General features: G+C 41.2%; 1 protein-coding gene across 5 annotated transcripts in view; it reads left to right on the top strand.

Moving 5' to 3' along the window:
- Nucleotides 1–23,907, top strand: part of MTX3 (metaxin 3) — an 88,050-nt gene extending 64,143 nt beyond the window's left edge. For all 5 annotated transcript variants that reach the window (XM_029575697.1, XM_029575663.1, XM_029575670.1 and 2 more), the window contains one exon: nt 21,855–23,907. In XM_029575697.1, coding sequence (XP_029431557.1) covers nt 21,855–21,965 — 111 coding nt within the window. In that variant the 3' untranslated portion in view covers nt 21,966–23,907. The remainder of the gene's footprint in view (nt 1–21,854) is intronic.
- The last annotated feature ends 524 nt before the right edge of the window (nt 23,908–24,431 follow it).

Genomic DNA, 24,431 nt, shown 5'->3' with positions numbered 1-24,431 from the left:
TTGACTATGGAGAAGGCAGTGCGGGGACTCTGTGTCAGGTCACTGGGATTGGCACCATCCCTCTTTGAGCCGCTGCTGGAATCTCTGTATGCGTTCATCAGAGTGCTACAGACGCAACCTGTGTTGGTTGCGAGGGCGGCATTGAGGCCGAAGGCCCATACTACCCCTGGGAGAATGATTCCTCCAGTGTTTCTGATGATGCATTGGATGGTCTCCTCTGGAAGACCTCTTTTTCGCAGGATTTGTCAGGGTGATAGCGGAGGCCATACCATTTCAGTTGCAGACTGAAGAGGATGCTGACACAGGATGTTGGTTATCCTTCAGTTCAAGGAGCTTCCCAAGGAAATCTTGGCAGTCCCAGTGCACAAGATCCTTGTGGAGTTGCTAATGAGAATGGGTGAACAGCCCCTCTCAGTTCCTTCCTTTAACAGGAAGGTGGATGATTTTACATTGTCCAGAAGGCGCTCAGATTCAACAAACAACAGCTACCAGTTACCAGGCAGTCCTCACATCCACCAGCCACTCAGCTATCTAAATTTCTAATAATTGAATCACCAACTATGATGGCCGACCTAACCCTTCCCTCCTGGGCAGTAGCCCTGGGAGACTTGTCCTCTAGGTGAGCACAGTGCATCACCTAGAAAGCAGGTCCTTGCTACAGGACCACTTCCTGCTACACCAGTGCGGTGCTGTCCTATCAGGAGAACTTTATGATCCAAGGCTGCCCCAGGGCTGTCAGACTGGATTTGGGACTTGGCTACTATGTTCCTGAAGGTCTTGTCAATGTACATCTCTGTCTGCATCAGCTTCTCCAGATCTGCCACTGTAGCCTCCAGAGATCAGACTCGTTCTCTGAGAGTCAGGAGCTCTTTGTACTGGGTGCACACATACAATCTCTCAGCAGCAGGTAAAAAAAATCATACATGTGACACTCGATGCAAAAGACTGGAAAGCCCCTCTCTTGCTGCTGGACTGCTGCCTTCATCTTAATTTTGTTGAGCTCCTAGTTAAGTTTAGGTTGCTGACAGAGTTGGCATTAGGTTACTTTACATTTATAGGTGTATTCACTAATTAATCTGCTAGTGACCTGCAAGGGATGATTAAACTTTCAATAAGGACTGGTGCAATAGTATGATTTAGATAAGAGCCTTATTGATTTTTAATGAGAGATTTTCTCTTGGCTAAAAAATCAAGGGTTGAGCGAAGGGTGGGTGGGAGGGAAAGACAGACACTAGAATTAACTCCCTCTGACTTATTAACTCAGACACACACAAACTTTAAATAATATATCCCACTATTTCACCTCTCCAATATTTTTTAAGTCCTAACATTTCCCAAAGCTATACTTACCAATCCTCTTCAACCACCATTAAGTTGATCTTCACTTAAAGGATTGAGAGTTTTCAGATTCTGGTCCTTTTCTACTGAAAAGGATATGGGGCTCTGGAAGCTGGGGCTGGGGCATTCAAAGCCTGGATCGCTCGCTGTGATCTCTGGAGTTCTCTCCCAGGGGATGCTGGGAACAGTTTGCAAATGACCCTTCCAGTCCTCTTCTACTGGAAAACAGTTTCCCATCTGAGTGGGAAATTGTTTCCCAAACTACATTTCAGATCACCTGAGATCTCCAAAGCCTCTGATTTGTCCTGGTTGAGGCCTGCAAACTAACCAAAATGGTTCTGGTGGTCCAATATTTTAACCAACGACTCCTTTGAATGTTTTAGGAAGACCAGTATGTCGTCAGCCAAAGCCACTACTTTGAAAGAAAGTTCACTTTTACCAAAACTCATAATAGACTGATCCATATCTATTTTTCTTAAGAGATGATTGATGGACATAATATAGAGTAGGGGGGTGATAGAGGGCAACCTTGTCATACACCTCTATAAATCTTAAAATCCTTCAATTTAAAACTATTTGCTATGATATTAGACTTCGGAGTTTTGTGTACCAAGGCTATACAATCAACAATATTACCTTTGAAACCAAACCTCTCGAATACTGAAAACATATGCCACGAAACCCGGTCAAAGGCCTTTTCAGAGTCAAAACCAATGGCCAAGGCTGGTATATTTTGAGCTTTACAGAGAGTCATAGCTGCTGTTAACTTTGTGATATGGGACCCTTCGGTTCTTCCTTTTACAAAACCTACTTGATTTTTTGAGATAATGGAAGGGAGAATTAGGCTCTAAAATGTTAGCAAAGATTTTTAAATCCATTTAAAAGAGATATGGGCCAGTAAGAGGATGGTAACAATGGGTCTTTCCCTGGTTTAGCTAAGACAGTTATTTAAGCTTTATTTAGTCTGAGAGAGAGGCCTCCTGCTTAAGAGCATCTGCAAAGAGCTCTCCCATGGGGCCTATCACTTGGCCGTGTAAGATTTTAAAATCATAGGAGAACCCATCTAGGCCTGGAGCTTTGCCTGACTTGCTGGATTTAATTACTTGTAGGACTTCGTGAGATTGAATTGGTCTATTCAGAAAATCAAGCTGCTGTTCTGAAATTTTTGGCAAAGTGATATTTTCAAAAAAGAGATTTTCCTCCCTATGCCCACCTGTTCTATTCTCAGCAAAGCGATTCATAAAATTCCCTTTTTACCCTAATATGCCTGCCTTTTTGGAGACCATTTTGCCATTTTTTGATTTGAGATTATTTATAAAAGTTTTACCCCTCCCAACCTTGACAGCATTGGCCAAAAATTTACCAGCCTTATTACCAAATCAGAAGAGGTTGTGCTCCAATTTTTGCAAGGCATTATGTGCTCTTCATTGCAGACACATATTCAGACTTTCTAGGCTGGCTCTAAAATCCTCTTTATTTTCCTTAGTTAAATGTCTGGCTAATTTTGCTTTTGCAATTTTTAACTACTCCTCTAAATGCAGAATAGACTTAAGGCGGGCATTCCTACTTTTATAATATATGATTTCTCCCCTAAGAACAACTTTGCTAGTTTCCCAAAAAAGTCTTGGAAACATCTTGTGTTGAGTGTTTAGTTCAAACTCTTGCTATTTATTCTGTAAAAAAGATTGGAAATCTATGTCTCCTGTAAGTTGACTCAGGAATTTCCAAATAGTTTCACCTCCCTCACTTCCATTGATTTTACATTCTACTCAGATTGGGTTGTGGTCAGAGACTCCTGGGTTGCCTATTTCTGTTGTTTTTATTTTAGGAAATAGAACTTGGGAGACAAGAATATAATCAATATGTGACATAGAAGTGTGAGCTCTCGAAATGTGAGTGTAATCTTTCACCTCTGGGTTGAGAGATCTCCAAACTTACAGAACCTGCAGTTTTTGTCTCAGATAGGAAATTCCTTTTCCCTCACTACTTTTCTGATGTGTGGGACAAGGTGTTCTATCTAATGTCAGGTCATGCACATAGTTAAAGTCTCCGACTATAAACAAAAAGCTTTTCATATTTGCAAATAGGTGATTTGCTACTTTTACAAAAAACCCATGGTCATACTCAGGTGCATAAAGATTACAAAGAGTGACCAGTTGGCAGGGTTGTTGTGGTGGTATCACATCTTCTAGTCTCCTTCTCTTATGGATAGGTTCCTGTAAAAGTGAGTCCCTGTGTCGTCTGTGAGACATCTTAGTAGCAAGAAAACAATTTATTAGATGCTCATACTCTCTACTTCCATTTTTCATCAGTATCTTCTTAGCCTCTTGGAATAAGGGTTGAAAACTAACTCTGTCAAAGTACATTTTAAGTACTCACTGCATTTCACCACCACTTGGAGGATCATCCAGTTTTTCACTATCCCATGGTAACAAAATTCATTAAAGATCTCTGCCAATTAGAGTTCCTCCTATTCAGTGGACCTCGCTATAGTTCTCGCTACATTGAGTTATTAATTTGAGCCTTTGCCAATAGTGAATATCAAATTAATTTCTTGGAAAGTGTTATTTTTAATAGCAGTGACCTCAACACACAGAATGAACGAGCTTCAGGCTCTAGTAATCCATGCTCCTTACGTCTTTAAAAATAGAGTGGGTATGTTCTTCCAGTATTTTTTTCCGAAGCTAAATTCCAGCAAAGTTGAACAGACTCTTCACATGTTGGATTGTAGAACAGTGTTACTGTTTTTTATTTAGAAAGATCCAAGACTTCAGAAAGTCTCCTCAGCTATTTCTCTCTTATGATACAGCTAAGCAACGTTTATTAGTAAAGAAGTAAACCTTATCTATATTTCTCTGACTACATTTCCTGTTATGCAGATTCTGAAAAGCATCTTCTCACCAATGTTAAAGCTCATGAGATGAGGGTGATCTCAACTTCAGCAGCTTATTTCTTTAAAGCAGCCTCTTGGTCTTCTATACATACTCTAACCAAACAGTATTGTCTTGAAGACACAGTGATAGTAATTTTGGCCAAGCAGTATTAAGCCTACTTAATTAACAACTTCAACTCTCCTTCCTTCCTCTTTTTTTTTTTTTTTTTACTAGGTTGAAATTCTTCTTTATCCAGCAGAAATTCAAATATATCACTGCAACTCTCAGCTTAGAAAGTCCTATTTGTGTGGCTGGATTTGTATTGCTTGACCACATAGAAAACAAAGTTGTTTACCTGTAACAAGTGTTCTCCATGGAAAGTAAAATAAACCAGCCACACAATCCCATCCTCCTACCCTGTAATTGAAGCTTAGCTAGGTAAAGAACTGAGGAGACTCGCGTGGCAGCAGTGACAGCACAGGAACATCTGCCCATGATCAGAAAGTTCTTTCTGAGCTCTGAGAGCATGTTCCGTTTGGCACTATACAATGATGTTGCCCACTTGTACAGCTGGTTTGTCCTATTGTCTGCAGAGAACCTCTGTTATAGACAAGCACTTTTGCTTTATGCATATAAATTACTGAAAATTAATCCCAAAGAGACAAAAGATGTTTATAGTCATCCATTTTTAAATGGACTCCCAGATCAATAACACAGACCACCAGACCAGGAGACTCTGTACCATATAGTAAGAAGCATATCTTCATATTCCAGTAGCAAATACCATAAAAAATCATTAGAATTCATGATTGTAGATCAGAACTATTAGTGTATAATAGTGGCATACAATCTCCCTTCAGCTTCCAGAGTCTTCCCAAAGTCCTGACTACTCTCACAGCAAAACTAAGAGAACATTTTTGTGTTTCTGGATCTCAGTACACAAAAACAAGAAGGAGGACCAGAAATCTAGAAACGCATGGTTGGATATTAAATTGGAAAAGAAGTTCACTCCGTGCCTTCCTAACATCTCAGCTCTTTTAGGAGCCAGATTGTGCACAGATATTGAAATAATGAAGTTAGCGGAAGACAAAATATTAATGGAAGAAACCAGAAGACTAAACAGTGCATGCATTTTTTTAGGTCTTTGGCTAGAACTATGAGAAACGGTTCATGGGCAAACTTCCATTTCAGAATTCTTTAAAAGTGTGTTAAGAGCATAGTCACTACCAAGAATAGACCTATTTTCCCCACCATTACCTCCAGAATTAAAGGAATCTCTAGTTTACTTGCATACAAAGATGCATTTAAAGAAGTAATAAGTAGGCTTGGGAGAAAATTGTATGATGTGTTTAAAACCAAGAGAATCAATGGATCCACCAACCTATGGGCATCAAACGAGAAGATGAAACTGAAATTGTGTTTGAGTAGGTAATGATCAGGGTGTCACTGGTAGGACTTCTTCCCCCATCCCTCTCTTGCTCAGATTTGATGTCTCTCTGGACTTTCTGTTCCTGCTTTCTACTATTTCTACTGTAAACTTTTTTTCTGTTTTATAGGGCTCCAGGTGTGGCTGTCTTGGGTGGAGTTTGGCCCTCCCTCTCCTCACATTTTTATCCAGGCACTCCCTTCTGTTTCTATCCTCTCCCCAACCCCCTTTTGCTAATGTTATTTTATTCCTTTCTTCTTGTCTCTGTTTTGTCTGTTCCTCATCTGTTCTTAGTTCCCTGCTCCTTTGATCCCTAATCAGATATTTCCCATCAAATGCTTAAAAAAGCAATGGTGACTGGTAGTGTTACTGATTTAACTGCAAGCTATTTACTATTAACACGTTGTTTTGCTACAGAATTTGGAGCATGATGTCAGTTTCTGTGAAACGTTGGGCCATTATGAATTCTTTTTGCACCACGATTAATAATCTAACCAGATGGAACAATGTATTGCATTAGTGTCGGTCAAAAAGCCAATTGATTCACATCTTGAAGGCTCTCTACAGCAAACACTGACATAAACAATAGTTTAACTGATAAGTCTTTCTGATTGGAAACCAGAGAAGATATTGTGAAGTTACAAGCTATTGAAAAATCAAAGACTGTTCAAACGAGGTGACTTGACTTTTTAACAAGGTGTGTTCTGTGTAATGTGTATGCGGTTATATTTTGCTAATCATGATTTTTCATTAAAGCTTTTTATACTTTAATTCTTTTACTATGTTTACTTTAGTAGTACATATGATATTACTGTTTCTTTTGATCACATCACTCATTTTAAGCAGCTTTTAGTTTTCATGATTTTCTATATTTTTTTATTTACCTAGGTATTTAATAGGATTTAAACTGTTACAGTTTATGTATTTAATTCTGTGAATTATATTTATTGTATTAACTTTGTTGTATTTTTATGTACACTGCATTGATGTTTCCTATGATTTTGCAGTTAATCAAGAAATAACTTTACTCAGATTTTACTTTCATTTACCTGGATAACATTGCCACTTCTTAGCTTACTCGCTATGGACCTCCTGGTGTCTAATACGTATACTGAAGAGTCAATTTAGATTCTTATTGGGGACAGGAAAATCCAAAGTATTCTACTAATGCACTGCAAAATCAGTACCAACATTTAAAACATCATGATAAAAATGCTGTCACCAATCCATATTAAAGTGAGTTTAACAGAATATTTTGCATATAAGATGCTACAGTTTGCAAATTGTCAAAGGACTTTGTCGTGTGGCAGTCATTTCAGTACACTGTTCCTTAGACTTAATTAAAAGTATATGAGAAGAGGCTGGTTCTAAGATTGTCTTGCATGCCATCAGTGCTAAAGAGCTACTAGACTTCTTATATGTACACAAGACATGGATGTTTTAGTCCTTGTTATGAGATACTATTCAAGACTTCCTCAAGATTCTTTTTTTTTTATGCCTGCTTCCAAGATTGGATTCTGCTTGCCGACATATATTGCTCTTGGACTGTTAAAAGCATTTGACTTCCATGCCCTGTCTGGCTGTGACTGTATAGATACTTTGGCAGGAAAGGAGAAATTCTTACTAGAGTCATTTATATGCCAAGTGTATTATGTCAATGCCAAGATAATTGCTTTTGCAGAGTATTGGTAGTAGTTCATAAAGAAACAGATCCATGGAGAAGAATTGCCTACAACAAGGGGTACACTTTTAATCAAGAGGGCAAACTATTTTGCACTTAAATAGTCTGTTTGTGATAAAATAAAAATAATCCTTCTATCTCTAGTAAGACATCTGTGGATAAAACAGGATGATGAATATATCACGCCAAGTAATGAGTGACATACTGTGCGCTCCTGCAACAGTCCCTGCAGTTGAACAAATGCTCATATGTTAAGAAGATATACTTTCTATTCTCCTTTGGGTGATGAGAGAATTAGATCAAGGAAAAACATCCAATGTGATTTACTTAGATTTCAGCGAAGCCTTTGATACGGTCCCATATAGGCTTATGAATAAAATGAGAAGCTTAAGAGTGAATGCCAAGGTGGTGGAGAGGATTACAAATTGGTTGACTGACAGGAGATAGTGTGTAATGGTAAATGGAACCTACTCTGTAGAGAGAACAGTCTTAAGTGGAATGTCTCGGGGATTGGTTTTGGGACTGGTTCTATTCAGTATCTTTAAGTGGTACTGCAGAGGGTTTAGAGGGAAAAGTTTGTTGCAGACCTTAGTATCATTCACAAAAAAAAAAAAGAATGGGCAAACCTGAAGGAGTGGAGAGAATGAAGAGTGATAAAACTTGGTTGAAGGTTTGACAGCTGGGCTTCAATGCCAGGAAGTGCAGGGTCATGCATTTGGAGTGCAGTTATCCAAAGGAGCTGTAAGATATGAGGGGTATAAAGACTAATGTGCATGGACCAGGTGAGAGACCTTGGAGTGATAGTCTGGTGATCTGAAGGCAGCAAAGCAAGGTGACAAGACAGTAGCTATAGCCAGAAGGATGCTTGGCTGCACAGAGAGAAGAATAACCAGCATTAAAAAGGAGGTGGTGATGCCCTTGTACAGGTCTTTGGTGAGGCCTCACCTGGAGTACTGTGTTCAATTCTGGAGACTGTAACTCAAAAAGGATGGAAGCAGTCCAGAGAAAGGTGACCAAAATAGTGTGGAGCCTTTATTAACAGACACATAAGGAGAGGCTGAAGGATCTAAATATGTATACCCGGGAGGAGAGGAGGTGCAGGGGAGATATGATACAGACCTTCAGCTACTTGAAAGGTATTAATGATGTGCAAACACGAAATCTTTTCCATTGGAAAAGAAATTATAGAACTAGGGGACATATGAAACTCGGGGCGGGGACGACGACTCAGAATCAACATCAGGAAATATTTCTCCATAGAGAGGGTGGTAGATGCCTGGAATACCCTCCCGGAAGAGGTGATGAAGCTAAAACAGTACTGAAGTATAAAAGTGCATGGAATAACCCTAGAGGCTAGAGGACGGAAATGAAGCAATGGGGTAACTTATGTTAACTTTGAGTGTAACGTTTCCGCATAGGGTAACCCACATGGAGCAGCAGTTACTACCCTTAACTGCTTGGAAGTAACCTGCATAGAGTGTCTGTTTTTACGCTTAACAGAAGTCGTGGGGGTAATCTGCATGGAGTGACAGTTACCACATTAAGCAACTTGCTGGGCAGACTTGGTCTTTATATACTGTCATTTATTATGATACTAATCTACCTTATACTAAGATGTGCACATATAATGGAAATAAGCTCCTTTAATAACATGTTTCCTAGTGGAAGTTTTGAACATACTGATGACAAATACTGCAATTTGTTCTCCAGTGATAAGCAGGGTTAAATTAGCTATGACATGTTGGTGATTTCTCTGTAACTCAGCAGAGTTTTTACTACTGAGCATGCATGTGATTTTCTGTATGCATGCAGCCTCGTGGACTCCTCTGTCTACTTATGCCTGCAGTTCTGCATAGACATGTTCGTTCTTTCTCTCTCTCTAAATCTTTTTCATTTTCTGGTCCTCACTTCACCTAACTCATTTCAACATTGCCTCACTGCCTCAGCAGATCCTCAACAGCACTTTTTAGTGCTACTTAATTTAAAAAACAAACAAACAAACTGTTTGACTCCCAGAAGGCTACTTCCTGTGGCTTCAAGGACTGTGTTGTGGCCACAAGATGTCCATCAAAGAAAGCCATGATATTTGTTACCGATGTCTCGGTCCTCACCACAGTTCAACCAACTGCAGTATGATGTCACAAAGTCCCAGAGGAACAGGTCTTGAAAATGGAGGAACTGGAGTGGGGAGGGGTGCTCTTGAGCAGCGGGCAAGATGGCCACCTAATCCAACTGCTCCAAGAAATCCTTGCTAGATCAGGCTCTTCTGCCTCGTATTTTATACTGTGCCTTCCTATTTTAGTTATATATTCTCACCTCAATAATGTCTGCACCCAAATTAGGGAAGATTAAAGATGCATTTGCTGCTGGAGGGGGAACTAAGCGAGCTAAGCCTCCGACCCTGACAAGTCCTTTTCCACAAGGAGTATGGCATTGGCAGATCTCGTCCTACTGGAGCTCAGACTGCTGAAGGATATGCTTCAAAATAACATAGACTCAACTGCCGCTATCCACTCTGATGTCTTGTGAAATTGGCAAAATGTTGAGACATCAACAACATGGCTACAACATGGTTAGATGGAGTAGAAGTACAAATGGAGTCCCTATTGCTAACTATGACCTAGCTTCCTTTTCTTGCTCAAAAAATGGAGCATCTGCAGCGGGACTTAGAAGACCTATCTAACTGCAATTGAAGGAACAACGTGCGATTGCTGGGGGTCCCAGAGGGTCTGGAGGGAACAGATCTCCAAAGATTTCTCACTTACTTGATCCCGACTAGCCTTCAACTCCAATTTGATCTTCCTCTGGAGATTGAGTGGGCCCATCAAATTCCAACGTGGTCTACCAAGACCATACCATCCTGTTTGTTCTGGACTTGGCGAAATCCACGGCAGTCCGCAGGAAGGCCTTCTTGGTATTTTGCCCCCGCCTTCAAGCCCTGGGGGCCCATTTCACTTTCTTGAGCTAGTAACCCTGGGACACTACAGCTAGGACCCACTGGTCTGAAGTGATCATGTGCCATATGTTGGTGAAATGGCACAATCGACCGCCGACTGGTACGGACGGTACAGGAGGTTGGCTTATGCTCTCTAGCGAGGAGTCAAAACCCAGCAGCTGGGCCCCGAGGGGCTGGCTGGACCTTCTAAGTTTGGGCTTGCCTGGATTGACCCTTCTGCTAAGGTCTGGAAGGACGACCTCGAGTGGCAGGAGGATAATATTTCTGTGGCTTGAAAGACGGTCACTTAGAGTCCCTTCGGAATGTCCTCTTAGAAGTGGACGGGAAATCAGAAGGTACTGAGGAAAGCTGGTCCTTTAGCTGTGCCACTGTTTCTTGGATTTTATCTCTGAAGAGATTATCTCCAGCGCAGGGGACGTCTGCTAACCGGTCCTGCACCTCTAATCATAAGTCTGAGGACTTCAGCCAGGCCTACAGTCTTGCATTAATCCTCGCTGCGGACACTCTGGAAGCAGTGTCAAAATTATAAGCAGTGTGGACCTCATGCTTGCCAGCATTCAGGCCTTTCTGAGCCAAAGCATTGAGTTGATCCTGAAATTGTTCTGGTAAAGATTCAGAGAAATCTTGGATCTTCTTGAAAAGGTCTCTGTTATACGGGTCATGATTAACTGGTAGGAAGCAATGCAGAAAATGAGCATTGAGCCATGGAAGACATGCCTGCCAAATGCATCCAGGGGCCTCTGTTCTTTCCCTGGAGGTATGGAGGAATGAGGTTTAGAACGTCGTGCCGCCTTCTGGGTTGATTCAACAACCACACGGCTCGATCCAGTAAGGCCGCGGTAAAAACAGTGAGGTAGTGTCAGGCGCACCCTTCCTCCCCGCATGCACAGTTCTCTTCACTAACTCCCCGATACTCTCCTCTAATCGCATGCAAATGCATGCCGCGGCTGTGAAGCGTTAGGGAAGGGTTATGCCCGCGCAACCCATTTTACTGTATAGGCGCTGTAACAGCGCCTATACAGTAACCTGGGTGCGCTGGTACCTGTCATTTCAAATGACATTTGAAATGACAGGCACCAGGAAGTGTAAAAAAGTTTAAAAAGTGTAAAAAACAAAAAACCTGTGTGTTATATAAAAAAATAAAACAATTTTAAATACCTGTCGGAGGGCCGTGGGTCCAGGCGGCCGGTGGGCGGCGGGCAGCCATCAGCGGCATCCGGTAGTCCCTTCTCCCTTCCTCCCTCCCTCCCCTGCCTGGATGAGCGCCAAAATCGCACGGGCGGGGCGGCAGCGGGGGGGGCGGCAGCAGGATCCGGGAGCGGCGGGTAGGCGGCAGCTGGGTCCGGGGGGGCAGCGGCAGCGGGGTCCGGGGGGGCAGCGGGGTCCGGGGGTGGCAGCAAGATCCGGGGAGCCAGCAGCGGCAGCATGTTCGATCGGGTAGGCAGCTAGGTGGCAAAGTAAAGATGGCCGCCTGCACGGGAAAATCGTGCAATTGGCCGCTGAAGACGTGACGTCACACCCCGTGACGCCAAACGTCGTGACGTCACGTCTTCAGCGGCCAATTGCACGATTTTCCCGTGCAGGCGGCCATCTTTACTTTGCCACCTAGCTGCCTTTCCGATCGAACATGCTGCCGCTGCTGGCTCCCCAGATCTCGCTGCCCCCCCCCGGACCCCGCTGCCGCTGCCCCCCCGGTCCCCGCTGCCGCCTACCCGCCGCTCCCGGATCCTGCTGCCGCCCCCCCGCTGCCACCCCCCCCGCTGCCGGACCCGCCCGTGCGATTTTGGCACTCATCCAGGCAGGGGAGGGAGGGAGGAAGGGAGAAGGGACTACCGGATGCCACTGATGGCTGCCCGCCGCCCACCGGGACCCACGGCCCTCCGACAGGTATTTAAAATTGTTTTATTTTTTTATATAACACACAGGTTTTTTGTTTTTTACACTTTTTACACTTACCATAGCAGGCCCGAGCCTTGCTACTTTTTCGTTTGTTTTTTTTTGCCCTGGTCTCCTGCAGCCCGGTCTCCTGCAGCCCGGTCTCCTGCAGCCCCGTCCGGTCCGGACAGGGCTGCAGGAGACCGGACGGGACCAGGGCGGGTAAGCAATGTTTTTACCCTACCCTACACTACACTACACTAACTCCTACTAGGGGGAGGCGGTAAACTAGCAGGTTAAGGCCGCGGCAGAACAGCGGGTTACAGAGGAGATAATATCAGCGCCCGTTACAGTATCGCAGGGGAATAGCTAATTCCTTCATTATACAGCTTTTTCGTTCATTTACATGCCGGGTGCGGAAAGGGTTATGCGTCTGTTTTCAGAAGCGATACGGACGCGTGAAACTGGAGACTGTATCGCCGAATTGCCTTGCGCGCCCGAATTGTGCGCTACGAGCACGTTACAGACGGGCAATCCTCGAGCGGACGATACTGGATCGACCTGACAGAATGGTGATCCAGCTGTGGTCTCTGAAACCCAGGGGCTGTCTGGACAAGGTAGGTGGCATCTGTGATTGACAGGTGGCACCGAGCCTGGGTGCTCCCAATGCCTTTTCAATCACAGCAACTAACCCACACTCAAAATCTTTTCTATTTTTTTATTTTTTTATATGACTTGTACGGATTTAAATTTCCAATTTTTTACATATAATTAACTAAATTAATCTCACTTGTATATCCCACTAACACATTTGAAAAACTTTGAAAAAATATGTGAAAGATGTACAGTGATGCTTCATAAAAATTTAAAGAGCACTGTCCAGTGAACCTTACTTGGTTTCTTATTTAATCATCAGCACCACGATCCACCCTAAAGTCCTTTAATTATTTTTTCAGAATAACTTTTTCTCTGTTTATTCAACTGTTTTTCTAAATGTTTCTAAATTCCAAAACTTTATGTTCAAGAAGCTTTTTTAATACAAGTGAGACCAAACAGTTTAAAACTAGGAAATTCAGGTCGCCAATCCGTCGTTTCAAAAAACGGAGCCAGTTTTAAATATCACTTATCTCAAATTCAAACCCTCAGGCTTCGGTGTAATCCTTAGTGGCATGTGCCCCAACAAGGCCAGGATTCGAATTACTTCTTCATCAGGGGAAGCCACGATCAGGTGCTGCTGTGGATATTGTGAAAAAGGCTGTTTCATTACATCAGGGCCCCAGCCGGATTAAGGCTGAATTCTTAAACACCCTTGCTGAATTAGTTATTTTCAACAATTATTTTAGTTTTGGTGAAAAACTATATCATCAGAACCATGGTATTCCCATGGGTTCTTCTTTGGCTCCAGCAGTTGCAAATGTATTTGTAACAGACTTCGAAGAGAAAGTTATCTATGAGTCTCATTGATGGTCCATGATTGGAGCTTGGTACAGATACATCGACAACATCTTTGTGATTTGGAATGACTCAAAAGAAAATTTGGAGGCATTCATGTCATGGATCAACGGGGTTGATCAAAATTTGAAATTTACATTTCAGTACAGTGGTTCTAAAATCGTATATTTGGATGTAGTGGTTGAGATTAAGGATAATCAGATAGTCACTATTGTGAATAGGAAACCAACAGATAAAAACAACTTATTACGATATCACAGCCATCATTCTGCAGCTTTTAAGAGGGGGCTTCCAGCGTCACAATTTTTTCGAATTAAACGAATTTGTTCTTCCAACTCTGAATTTAAAAAACAGGCAGCACTACTGACAAAGAGGTTTAAAGACCGGGGTTACCCTGCTAAGGTAATTAGACAAGCCTACAAGAGGTCTAAGTACAGTGACCGGATGCAACTGTTATCTTATCAGGAACGAAAATCTCAAGAGCAACTGGTCTTTGTGCTGCAACAAAGTACTTCCACCTCTATCATCATTAATGCTGTTAAAAGACATTGGCATGTGTTAGGCCTTCATAAGGTGTTTGAAGAGTTACCGTTATTTGCTACAAGCCGGGGTTCTAATATAAGAGACAAAGTTGTACGGGCCAGTTTGAACAAGGATTGCCATAGTGGGGAGAATATGGGTCAGCATAAACAATGTGGTGGTTGTTCAGTTTGTGCAAATACCATCGAAGGGAATTGCTGGACTGACACTAATACGGGATATACAATAAAACGCAGGGTTACCACTGACTGTACATCAAACAATGTGGTATATGCCATTGTGTACAATTGTCCCAAGGTGTATATTGGACGCACAAGCCGGTCCATCAAGGTTCGCTTGATGGAACACAGGTCACCTATCAATAATAAAGTAATGACAGCTCCATTGGTAAGCCACTGTGTTGAGTATAGCCACAATTTTGAAGATTTGAAATGGACAATCATCGAACAAGTGATACGTAAGGCAACGTGGGAGGATGTGGGGACAATGTTGAATCGGAAGGAACAGTACTGGATTTTTAAATTAAGAACTGAAGCACCAACGGGGTTGAATGAACAAATTGACTGGTTCTCCCTCCTTTAAATTTGGTTTAAGGGGGAGGTGGAACACATTGCAGCCATGTTTTTAGTCACGTGATGGAGTCCCTTTAAACGGGAACACTGAACAGGGAGAGCAGGTTCGCCATTTTTATGAGAGGAGCATCGATTGAGCAGCGTTTTTGCGAGCTTTTCAACTGATTGAAACAATGAAATGGATTGAGCGGGGATGTGTAGCGATCAAGTGGCTTCCCCTGATGAAGTAATTCGAAACCTGGCCAAGATGGGGCACACGCCGCTAAGAATTACACCGAAGCCTGAGGGTTTGAATTTGAGATAAGTGATATTTAAAACTGGCTCCGTTTTTTGAAACGACGGATTGGTGACCTGAATTTCCTTGTTTAAACTGTTTGGTCTCACTTGTATTAATAAAGCTTCTTGAACATAAAAAAGTTTTGGAATTTAGAAAAATGTAGAAAAACAGTTGAATAAACAGAGAAGAAGTTATTCTGAAAAAATAATTAAAGGACTTTAGGGTGGATGGTGGTACTGATGATTAAATAAGAAACCAAGTAAGGTTCACTGGACAGTGCTCCAGAAGTTTTTATGAAGCACTATATACCTTTCATATATTTTTTCAAAGTTTTTCAAATGTTTTAGTGGGATATACAAGTGAGATTAATTTAGTTAATTATCTGTAAAAAATTGGAAATTTAAATCAGTACAAGTCATATAAAAAAATAGAAAAATAGAAAAGATTTTGAGTGTGGGTTAGTTGCTGTGATTGATATTATAATTGTCCCCACTGTGGTGGATTGGTAGTAATTGAGTGTCAAGTATTGCTCCCCAATTCCTTTTCGGCAGGTCAATTAGGATTTCATGAATAGGAATAGACATGATCTCCTTAGGAGCATCAAGAAACTAGAGTACTTCCAGCATCTTGTGCCTAGAGTCCTCTTCTGTCTGAAGCTGAAAGGAAAAAGCATTCCTTCCATCAGATCAGGCATCCTTGTCCCCTTGAAGTGCCTCAACATTAGAGTTCTCCAGTGGGACCTCCATGCCCAGTGGGATCAGCTTATCCAGCACTTGTCAAACACTGTGAAGATTACCAAAGAAATGAAAACATTTCTTCTGTGGTGGCTAGATCCAAAGTCCTGGAGATAGGTACTCCTCTTCAAACTCTACCTCATCAGGTAATGTTGGTGATGGATGCATCCACTAGGGGGCAGGGCATGCACATGGACCCTTTCCTAACTCAAGGGGTCTGGTCGGCAAGAGAGAGATTTCATTTTTTCAGCTCATCCTCTTGAAACTATGAGCCATTTGCCATGCATTGAGAGTATTTTCTCTTCTCCTTCAGGAAATGAGAATTCTGATTCAGACAAACAGCCAAGTGATAATATTTTATGTAAACAAACAAGGGGACACAGTGTTCTGGACCCTCTATTAGAAGTCTCTGAAAGTTTGAGAGTGGACTTGCAATCATAGATCTTTTCTCCAAGCAACTTATCTTGAGTGATCTCTGGACCAGAGTTTGGCAGACAGATTATTAAACCTCTAGGATCATCTGTTAATTGACCTGCTTGTATCAGAAGACAACAGGAAAGTTGACAAATTTTTCTCCATTCTTCAAAGCAAATTCAGATACTTTCCGGATGCTTTTCTGCTTAAGTGGGATGCAGATCTGCTGTATGTCTTTTCTCTGCATCCGTTGGTGGCAAGAACAGTAGAGACTCAAAGACTGGCTGCATCTTATCCTCATCATGCCAGCTTGGCCCAGGAAGTGTGGTAGTCAGATTGTCAAGCCATCCACCGATCCCTCTGGGTTCCAGTCTGACTCTACTAACTCAGGAGTGTGTGGGGGGAGGGGGGGTCATCTGTGTCATCTGAACCTCCTTGTGCTCAGCTTGACTGAATTAATGTTGATCACTCAATAGTCTCATCATTGTCACTATCTAGGTAGGATGAGGATATTGTGATTTCAGCCAGATGAGCATTCAGTATCAAATGGAAACATTTTTCCTCTTACTCCAAAAGATCTAGTTCAGTACTCCCTCTCCTCTTCAGGCTTCAATATATTGTTGGTAAAAGTAGATCTCTGTGCTATTGCCACTTACCACTGTCAAGTGGATGGAAAGCTGATTGATATCGAACTTTATGAAGGGCTTTTTACATACAAGACCTTCAATTGCAAAACCAGTGATTTTGTGGAATTTGTGTTGTCTTGGCACAACTGATGAAGCCTCACTATGAGCTATTGGAGTCAGCTTCCTTACAGTTTCTTTCCTAGAAGGTGGTATTTCTAGTTGCTGTCACTTCAGCTAGAAGTTAGTGAGCTTCAAGCATTGGTTCGTTACTATCCATATCTGTTTTTCTACATCTATGTGGTATTCTGCACTCAAGTTTCTACCAAAAGTAGTTTCAGCATTTTATTTGAATCAAGCCATTGCTTTGGTAAAATTATTTCCAAAACCTCATGCACATAAAGGGGAGAATGGCCCCCCCACACAATTTACTGCATTGTAAAAGGGCCTATTATCTGAAGAGAACTCAACCACATCGTCTGGTCTCTCAACTTTTCATCCTACGATCCCAACAAATTGAGAATAACTGTTGCCAAGTCTAACTGGCGAGCAGACTGTATTGCTATTCTTTGGCTAGCCTTCACATCACATACTCTTTCGAGGTTTATCAAATAAAAACCATGGCTACATCAGTTGCTCACCATTGAAGATATCTGTAAAGCTGTAATTTGGTTGTCAAGTTTACACCTTCATGGTTCATTACTATCTGGCCAAACTATCAAGAAGTGACTAACTTTGGGCAAGCAGTTTTGCATAGCCTGTTCACCTAGTAGTCCATCCGATGGAGTGGTCTAGGGGTTTTTTTTTCCCCAGCAAGTGCTCCATTTCAACCCTCATCTCGGGACTTGCCACATGTTATGGTTAATTCAGCCCTACTTGTTGATGGAGAAAATAAGTTTGCTTACCGTAAATGGTTCTTCATAGACAGCGGGATGAATTAGCCATGTTTAATACCCACCTGCCTCCCTGGAGAGTCAACTATCTAGCTAAAGCTAAGCTCTGCGGTTGACTGAGGGGCTCATGCGGCCATGCTTGTGTGGTAGCTCCTTCGTATGCTTAGTAGTAAAAATTCTGCTGAACTAGAGAGATGAGTCCATTTGGTGCCATCTGATAACTTCCTCCTCATGTCATGGCTATTTCATCCTACTGTCTGGGTAGAACCCCATTTACAGTAAGCAAACTTGCTGTCTTGACATGTATAACTATTATTAGACTATTGCTTTTACCAGTTTCATAATTGCATTATTATGCTTCACTTCAGAAGGTATGGTGCATTGGTTGTTTTTATTTTTTAACTGTGGTTATTCTATATATTTTGTGAGCACTTGCCTGATTACACCAGTTCTTTCCCCACATCCCCAGCACACTTTGACACGAAAAAACTGAAGAGGTTTCCATCCAGAATTATAGAACCTGCACTCCATGTAAATGCATGGATCTAAATAAAATACAACCCCTGTAAGTCCTCATGTCTTCCCTGGCATGTTCAGAAAATTTGATATAAATAAATCACCAAACAAAAATGTTAGGGAGACACCCATACCCACCCACTCACCTCAATCCCATGAAAGTTTCCTTCCTTCAGAAAGTAGGCTAACAATTTTGCTGGAAGAATTTGTCTAGTTTATTGAATCTTAAGATGACTTGTTGGAAAAGTAAGGAACCAAGCTACAGGAAAAAAACCTTTATTATGCACAGTGGTCATGATTAACCAGTGAATTTCACCATGCATAAAAAAATTGGGGTTTGCAATCCAAGTTTTCCAGTGTTTACTTTCCAAATATTTTCACCTCAAGGGTATGTTTTGTAGTTTACATAAATACATTTCCAGTGAAAGCTAACACAACACACAATATAAACAGATAATGAAGTTTGTGATGGTGGTCATTTTGATGACATCAAAGATGTGAGCCACATGAGTAATACCATGAATATTCTTCCACTACAAGGTTAATCAACTGAACAAGGCAATCCTTAAATACTTATTAAATTTTGCCATAAAATTACACGTTTTCCTAATCTGTGGTTGAGCCCAAAATCCCTAAGGATGATCGTGTGGGAAGTAATGGAATGCACAAAAGAATTACTTGTGCTTTGCGACAAGATATGAATAGAAGGCAATCTTTACTATAGTATGACAGGATTCAATTTATCTCTTTAAATAGATTTAAATTCAAAAAATGTATAATATTTAGATCAAGAAATCCAGGTTTTCTTAATTCACTATTAATTTGGTTTTATGCTTATAAAGTTAGTCAAGGAAATTAACCTTTCTGCATGTTGCTTATTATATTATTTGAGATATTTAGATAGGGAAAAATGAGAATTTTGTATGTGAAAATGAGAGAGAGGAAAATAATGTACCAGGATGCATGTTAAATATAGCTTGCATTGAAGAAAAAGAGGAGTTAGCAGCCTAGTGATTACAGCGGCAGGCTACAAACTAGGGAAACCAGGGTTCAAATTCCACTACCATTCCTTGTGAACTTCAGCAAGTTACTTCACCCTCTGTTACTCCAGGGGTGATGCATCAAGCCGTGTTAATGTTCTAATGCGCTTTGTTGCGTATATTGCACGATGTGTGCAATATTTTGCATCTTCTCACCCAGATGCCCTCCCCTATTATAATGGCCTTCTTTGCATGCTGTTTTCATGAATGAATAATACAAATGCATGCAAAGAAGGTCATGCATAGTTAATCTGATGTTAATATTTTATTGTGATATAACTTGATCTTCTATAAACTCATACTTTATGTAAAAAAACTCTTTTTATGCAGACATTTGTGGGACAGACCAACCTAAGCTCTTCAATTTTAGAAAAGAGCCAATTCAGGAGAAAAGTCCACTTTTTCTTTATTTAATCCTATATATATTTTTTTTGTTTTGTATTTTTTCAAAAATATTTAGAAATCATCAAAAACCTTTAGAAATCACCAAAAACAGTCCCGCACATTCATAGAACAAAATTCCTTTTCAAATGAGCAAAGTATTCCCGCACTTATCTTGTCATCAAATGTCCGATCCAACCCCGACACGATATCATGTTTCGAACATCTGTCTGCCTCAGAATCCACTTGCTTACATTCTTATATTGTTTTGTTATTTGTCTGGGGCCAGTTCCATATCCTCACTCCAGTAAGGTTGGTCAGGGTTGGATTGGACATTTGATGACAAGATAAGTGCGGGAATACTTTGCTCATTTGAAAAGGAATTTTGTTCTATGAATGTGCGGACTGTTTTTGGTGATTTCTAAAGATTTTTGATGATTTCAAAATATTTTTGAAAAAATACAAAATAACATAAAAAAATATATATAGGATTAAATAAAGAAAAGTGGACTTTTCTTCTGAATTGGTTCTTTTATAAAATTGAAGAGCTTAGGGTTGTCTGTCCCATATAAATGACTCATAAAAAGAGTTTTTTTTACATAAAGTATGAGTTTATAGAAGTTCAAGTTATATGACCATATGACCAATTTTGCTTTTGTGAGTTTATATGACTGTGTGGGTCTCTGAAATGTTTGTTGTTGGGGTTTTTGTGAGTTGATTGGAATATTTTATCGTGGTCAGCCACGATAAAATACCACCTATATGAAATGCTTTAGATGTGCAGAGAGATGGCCAGGACCATAACATGGGGCTAGAGTCTTCCACTACACATTTAACACAAACATTTGTTTTAAAAGTTGAGACAAACAGGGAGGTTGAGCAGGCATCAGTGCTGACCCCTGCCTCCACCCAGGACCGCAAGTTGAGGGGGCCAAGATACCCTCAAAAAATTATTTTAAAAAATAGAGAGAAGAGCCTGCACAGTGATAACCTCTGGCCCTCCCTCCCCCTGTCCATGCCAAAAAAAAATCTGCTTTGGGTCTTAGCTCCCCCCCCCCCCCCCCGGGAAACCAGAAAATAAATTTGGGTGGAGGCACCCCCTCCCCCCAATCTTCAAATGGATCCCACATTGGTGTCAAGAGCACCCTCACACCCGGCCCGGTTGGCACCATTTTCCAAAATTGCACCGACCTGACCTTGCCCCAGCCATGTGACTGGGATAAGGTCCGGGGACTGGACCTCGGCCACGTGGCCTTATTTCCCGACACTGTTATGTTACTATCTACATACTAAATGTAACTTGCTGTGTATGCAGATACTTTTTTAGGGCTTTATGCACAAGCAAGAAACACCTTTTGAAAAGATGAAAGCCATGATGATGCTGAAAAAATGTTTTAAATAAACGTAAAATTGAAATATTTGTGTAATAGTTCTTACGGCACCTGCTGTACAAATAGCTGCCAAGTGGTGCATGCAGGCTCCTGTATCATGTGATTAATGTGGGGCAGAGGATCCCTTCCCAGGCTGTGAGAAAAGAAGAATCAGCATGAGCTGGGGAAGAGGAGAGAGAATCTGTGCAGAATGGAAAATCTCAGTCCATGTGCTTTGGGGATTCTTGTTCTGGAAGCAGCAGAGATCAGTCAGCTTGAGCTGAGGATCTCTGCTCTAGATCTCATGAGAAGAAGAGACTAAGTGCATATGTACCTGTTTACGCCTTTCCTAGACTTTCATTAGCGATATGTTGTCATGGGCCAAATTTAAAAAATATTTTCAGGGTTTTTTTTTTAAGGGTGTCTGCTGTAGGCAGCGATCTGAGAGGGCCTCTGCATTATAATTTATTTTTCACTTAAATTTGCTGTTGCCTCTACTTTGGGTCCTATGTTAACTTTCTTTGATCACCAGACATTTAATTCTCCAGGGCTATAAGCAAAGATAAGCCTAAGAATGTGTCTGTGCTGGTGGTAAGGGGAGACCACATTATAAAGCCAATAGTTTGTACTGAAGTAGAGAGCTGATGGAGGAGCATGCCAGTTGTAATGCTCTTTTTGTTCCCTCTACCGGTGGATTCATGGTCATCTTTTTGACAGGAAAAAATGTATTGTAATGGTGATCCATTTTAGCTTAATGGTTTAGAGACAATTGGTGTATAAATGGTGTTTCAAAATCAATCGGTCTCTAGTCTTTGGAGCCCATTGCCCAAAAATGAAAAAAAAAAAAACAAAGATGTGCACACAGACTTTAGCTTCAGTTTTGTTTTCTGCAGATGGATGACAATCTTCGAAAGAGCCCACAACATTTCCCTCAGAAGCTTACAACACTCAAACCTACCAGAATGGGAGAAGAAAGCACTTCATCTCAGCACTTGTCTCCTTGACGGCCTTTGTGGTCTGTGCACATGCATTTGCCTTCAAATCGTTTGAATTTCATAGTGGTCCTGTAAATGACTCTGCTCATCCTAGGGGCCAAGCAGAGGCAGCAAATAGGAAACATAAAGAATTCTCTCTCTCTTCTTCAAAGAGAGTTTGTTACCGAGGTTGACCATATATTAAAAGGAGGTGAAAGGGATTTTTAACACGTATTGTACTACACAAACTGCCTTAACATTTGCAGATTATGCCTTTAATATGATCTTTCTGTTAGCCAAAAGTTAAGTTTGTAGAGGGCTGAATATGCAGTGTTTATCTAGTCTGACACTTTTTTTTTCTTTTGTAGGTCATTTTATCCTCATACTATTAGTGTGACCAGGTTGTACTTCAGTATATAAGCTGCTACGTCATTTTTATTCATTCTTTCAGCATCTGTCTGGGATCTTTTATGCTCATCTGTGATAGTATAGAATCACTGAGGATGAAAGAAATCGATTTGAATAAGGAACGATATCCTATAAGCAGTAAAGAACCTATGGTTGCAGTGTGCACTGGAATAGCTAGATGTACTGGATGAGCCAATTGATTAACATAGATTGGGGCAGATTTTAAAAGGCACGAGCTCGGCCGCGTGCATGTTTTAAAATCAGGGGTCGGCGCACGCAAGGGCTGCACCTTGCGCAAGCCGAGCCCTCGGGGAGACCAGTTGGCTTTCCCCGTTCCCTCCCCATTCCCTCCCCACCTTCCCCTACCTGTCCCGCCCCCAGCCCGAAAAAAAAAACCCCTGTACCTTTATCTGACAAGCTATGACTGCCGACGTGTGATCCCCCGGCCCAGCGGCCTTGCAGAGGCCTCTGGCCACGCCCTGGACCACCACGCCCCTGGACCGCCCATTTTTTCAAGCCCCAGGACTTACACGCGTCCCGGGGCTTTATGCACACCGCCAGGCCTTTTGAAAATAGGCTTGGCACGTAACCCCCCTACGCGCGTAAATCTCTGAAAATCTGCCCCATTATGTTTCTGTGTTCTAAAAATTTCTGTTAAGAGAACAAGACATACTTCCTATTGATGAAAGATAGAATTTTGACATTTATAACTGTAAATGAGAAGTGAAGAGTCACTCATTTAATCAAGTGCGTTTTAAAATGACGATGCCCAGCAATAAAAAGGACCGTGTTGCAATGTGGAGGATCTAGTTTCATCTGCTGAAGATCATTGTTTGAATTGGGTGTCTAAATTTTAAGCTGGTAGTCTCAATTTAGTTTGAATCAGATCTTGTCCATGTTATAAAGCCCTTGCATGATTCGCTTAAACTAGTATTGAAGCTCTTGTATCACACTTTGCACTTCTCCCTCCCACATTGCCTGGTGCTAGCCATTTCTCACTGTTATTCATGCACCACTGTTTAATTTTATTCATGAATTCAAAAATGGTCTATTCTCAGCTTTTGTGGCTCTGCCTGTAACGGAAATTAGAAATTAGATAATTTTTGGATGATGCAAAATTTTTTTTTTTTTGCTCCTTCTGCCATATTGAGCGACCAGCTCTACTGGAACCTGCTTCTACTGGCATTAACAGGGCTGTGAGCCTTCATTTGCAACTACATGGCTGTCTTTCTCCATGCCAGTCTTTTTTTCCGTGTGCTCCCTTCCCCACCAAATCTAACGCAACCATCACAGCAAACGTCCTTCTACCAGAACCTGAGGCTGGTTACTAGGTGTTTTTATTGAGCAATGTCTGGGACGCTTCCTTTTACATGAGCTGTTAATGCTGCCTCTACAGCATCCTTAGCCCTTAGTTGGCTCAAGAAACAAAAATCAGGCTTGAGGATCAAGTCCAGGTCTTTCCCGCATGGTAGTTCCCAAATCCTAGTTATTTTGCCTTGATTTTGGTGGGTTGTCTGCCTTTTTGGATTGTGATATTTGGGATTAAAAAATTAAGCAATCTCTATCTGAAACTTTCGTGTGTTCTCATTGGGGTTTTTTGTACAAGATGTATCTTATTTATAGATTTTCTAATTGTAATTTTGACTCATTTTATGGAACTTGTATAGTTATTACCTCATATGAAAATCTACCACATAACTAATTCAGTAAGGGTTTTTACTGTTTTACTGTATCTGGGACATGTCCATGTTCCATTGTATATTTCTTAAATATCCTAAGAAGTTGGAAGGGTGCATGGCAAATTACGGCCTACTTTAATGTATAAAAATGGGAGTAAATAATGTCAAATGTACTCATTTATCATCCATTGCATGACTCAACTCCATGGTTATACTGCTTGCTCTGATCCATTTATGTACAGTAGAGCTATATTTATACACAGATATGTAGATAGTGTAAATACTATATACTTTTTGAATGTTTGCTTAAAAAAGAATGTAATTTTAACTTCTAAATATTTTATTTAAAAGTTATTCTTTTGGCCTTTAATATAACAGTAATACAGGTTGACAAGTTTTTTTTTTGCTG

Source organism: Rhinatrema bivittatum, chromosome 1 (assembly GCF_901001135.1).
Source record: "Rhinatrema bivittatum chromosome 1, aRhiBiv1.1, whole genome shotgun sequence".
Classification (NCBI taxonomy): domain Eukaryota; kingdom Metazoa; phylum Chordata; class Amphibia; order Gymnophiona; family Rhinatrematidae; genus Rhinatrema; species Rhinatrema bivittatum.
The sequence above is the reverse complement of the archived record's forward strand: the minus strand, read 5'-3'. Positions and strand labels throughout refer to the sequence as shown.